This window comes from Acanthisitta chloris, unplaced genomic scaffold, assembly GCF_000695815.1.
Source record: "Acanthisitta chloris isolate BGI_N310 unplaced genomic scaffold, ASM69581v1 scaffold30457, whole genome shotgun sequence".
In the NCBI taxonomy this organism is placed as follows: Eukaryota; Metazoa; Chordata; class Aves; order Passeriformes; family Acanthisittidae; genus Acanthisitta; species Acanthisitta chloris.
In genome coordinates, this window is record NW_008683644.1 from 1 (window position 1) to 3,547 (window position 3,547).

General features: G+C 59.0%; 1 protein-coding gene across 1 annotated transcript; it reads right to left on the bottom strand.

The window, feature by feature from the left end:
- Positions 1-864: 864 nt before the first annotated feature.
- On the bottom strand, positions 865-3,264 carry LOC103806346 (adenylate kinase isoenzyme 1-like; the record flags this gene model as incomplete). Its single annotated transcript, XM_009079032.1, is given in 6 exon segments — positions 865-1,082; positions 1,393-1,584; positions 2,040-2,156; positions 2,350-2,452; positions 2,454-2,496; positions 3,225-3,264. Coding segments are annotated over 6 exon segments (561 nt in total), but the record flags the coding sequence as incomplete, so codon positions are not given.
- Positions 3,265-3,547: the final 283 nt, after the last annotated feature.

Here is a 3,547-nt window from a genome sequence, read left to right on the forward strand (position 1 = left end):
TGAGTGGTGGGGGCCCTGCTGGGGTCGCAGCTCTGCTGCCTCCTGCCCTCACTGGGGCTGGGTAAACGTTTGTCTCAAGCCTCACTACAGCCTCTCTGCTGTGCCATCGTGCCTGGGCAGCTCTGTGGGTGCTGGGGAGCCCCCAAACCCCTGTCCCCCAGACCAGCACCCTCAACTGCCAGTCTGCTGGGGTCCTGTGACTCACCCCCTTGAGGACAACCACCCTGTCCCTCACCCACAAGGACACCCAGCCTGGTGACCAGGCTCATTTGGGTGTCCCCAGTGCATCCCTTAGCCCGGGGACAGGGCTGAGAGGTGACACCCATGGCAGTGAGTGCCCAGATACATCAGAGCAGGGAGCACCCTGCTCTAGGGCATTGTGCCTCCCCAGAACACCACAGTGCAGCCACCAAGTATCCTAAAACCCCCTGACAGCCAACAGAAACAAGGAAATGCCAAGGCATGAAAGTGGTGGAAATCCCCATCCCGAATCCGGTTGCCTCCAGGCCCTGGCGGCCAGCAGGATAGCTGAGGGGCAGGAACACATGTGTAGGACATGGCTCAGACGCTGCTCATGTCTCCAGAGCACGAGGGGTTTCAGTAAGAGGGACTGGATCGGGATCAGGCCGAGTGGGATTGGCTGTAGGAGGTGGCCACAGGCTCCCTGCAAGCCATGGACTGGGAAGCTGGGATGCTCCCTCCCTTCCTTCGAATGCAGCATCCCGCTGCCCCGGTGGGATAAACACCCGCTTCCTGCCCTTAATCAGCTCCAGAGGGGCTGGGGGGGACAGCGGGGAGAAAAAAAAAAATCTCTGGAAAGAAAAACTCATTTCCTGCGACAGAAGAAAAAGATAAAGTCTGGGCTCATTAAAGTGAACTTTACTGGGGAGAGACGGGAAAGAGCCAAACACAATGTCCTTGAAATTTCCTCCGCACGGCTCCGTCCACGAAAACAGGATAAAGCCGCTTCCGCTGTCTCTGCCGGAGTGCGCTGGGGGACTTGGGCTGGGGGTTGCTCACAGGCAGTCGAGGTGGGTGCAGACCTGCTGGAAAACCTCGTCCACGGAGCCCTCGGCGTTGAGCTGAGTATGGAGGGGGTAGCTGTGGGGCTCACTCGAGGACTCTCATGCGAGACCAACTGGAGCTCTTCCAAGGATGCATTTTGGCCGTGGGTGAAGAGACTGGGGCTCATTTAGGGCAAAGGGGTGCAGCCCATCCTTGGAGGGGGTCTCCATGTTGGGAATGAGAGGGGTGAAGCCCACCCAAACTAGCCAGGATTCAGTTTTCCCTCTTTCCTCATCATCCTCAACCATCACTTGCCCCTTCCTGTGACCACACACACCCTGAGCCGTGGAACTGGAGGGAGCTGGCATTGGCCATGTCCCTGCTTACCTGGCGGACGATGCCTCTGCTCTTGTAGAAGGCAATGACAGGCTCAGTGGCCTTGTAGTATGTCTCCAAACGTTTCTTAATGGTCTCCTCATTGTCATCCACCCTCCCACTGGTCTCGCCTCGCTTCAGCAGGCGTTTCACCATTGTGTCCTTCCCAGCATCCACGTAGAGCAGCAGCGTGGGGGGGGCGATCTGTGGGCAGATTGTCACCAGGCTGAGTTGGTGTGGGACTGGTTTGCTTTGGGGAGATGGTGGTGGTCAGCATGAGGGTCACAGATATCCCCATGCCATTCTCTTCCTCCCTCCACATGGGTGTGGAGACCACTGGGACATTGTTCCAGTGGCCTCCAGACCCATGCGGAGGGAGGCAACGGGACATTGTGATCAAGCCCTGGCTCTGTGCCATCACCATCAGGTCTGCACTGTTGTCACCTTCTGTTAGCCTGAAGACATTCTGGTCCCTTCCACCACCCTCTGGCCTGTCCTAGAGGGGGCAGGGGGACCTGCTGGAGTGGTGCCCAGTTTAGACCCTGTTGGGATGGGATCTTCACTGGGATAGGGAGGATGGGCTGCTGCTGGACGCAGCCACTGTGCCAGGGCAGTGAGTGGCACTGCACAGTATGGCATGGCATGGCACCAGCTCTTACCTTCTTCTCAAACTCCTCTCCCTGCTTCACTTCACGAGGGTAGCCATCAATGAGGAAGCCCTTGGACACGTCTGCTTTGGCTACCATGGCATCCCGCAGCATGTCCAGCACTGTGTCCTGGGGAGGGGAGGACAGAGCTGCTAGGGATGACACGAACAACGTGCCTCACACCCAGCACCCCCAATCCCTGCTGCAAACCCTACCAGAGATGCCCCTGTGCCACACGCTGACCATTACTGTGATATCTGGTGTCCTCACTGCCACCCCTGCAGCCCTGCCATGCAGCAGCCAGTGGCCTCCGTGGACTCACCAGGGGCACTAGCTCGCCCTTCTCCATGATGGCCTGCAGCTTCTTGCCCCGCTCCGAGCCCGAGCTGACCTCTGCCCGCAGCAGATCTCCCGTGGAGAGGTTGCACAATCTTCTCACACTGTGTCCCTTTTCCTGAGCCGGGGCCACCTGCAAGGCACACATCCCCCAAAGTCATGGGTAAGGAAAGGGAGGGGTATGTGGGAGCTGCAGCGCAGACCTGCAGGACTCCTCAGAGCTCAGTGACATGGGGGCTAGTGTCCCCAAGCCCAGCACCAGATGGGCACAACTGCTCCTGGGGTGGGCTGAAGGATGCCAAGTGTTTGGGGGTGGCACAGGCTGCTGGCAATTGGCATGTGGGCACCACACCCTGATGGCACCCAGGGCATCACCACCCAGGTCATGACTGTCCCACTGACAACCAGGCATCACCACCCCTCCATCAGCACTGGGATGTCCCTGTCCCAACAGCACCCCAGGTATCATGACCCCCAGCACTCAGGACATCACTGCCTGATGGCACCCTGGGCATCAGCATCCCATCCAGGACTCAGGACACCACTGTCCCATTGGCACCTGGCCATCACCAGTCCACTGGCACTCAGGACATCACCACTGCCTGATGGCAGCCAGGACATCATCCCTCCAGGTGTTTACTGTCACATCACCCCAGATGCTGATACCCCATGCCTGGCCAGAGGTGTATTCCTGGTCCCAGTACATCCCAGCATGGCCCTGAGGAGCCAAGCTGGAGCCACCCCACAGTGCCTGGGAACAGCTCCACAGTCTCAGCCTCCATCCCTGGCTCCCCTGCCCAGAGGTGCAGGGAAAAGGGCTGGGCTGACCCCACCAGTGACAGGACTCGGACACAGACTTACCCACCACGAAGATGATTTTGTGGTGCTTGAGCTTTTCTGGAGAAGGAAAAGGAAAAAAATATTACCAAAAGCCAGAAAGCCCATCACGGAATGAGGTGCCCCCAGGGGGTGCCAGATCCTGGGCAGGCATCCCTGGGGATGTAGGGGACCGATCCCAGAGCCCTGGGGGAAGAGGTGGAGAGGGAAGCAGCCGCGTGTCCTTGTCACCTGGGTAGGTTGGGACGTCTGGACATGTCTGAGCACAAAGACCCCACGGCACCTTGGCCACAGGGCTGGAATCCTACTGCCACGTGGAGTCCTGGAGAAGGTCATTGTCCACGGCT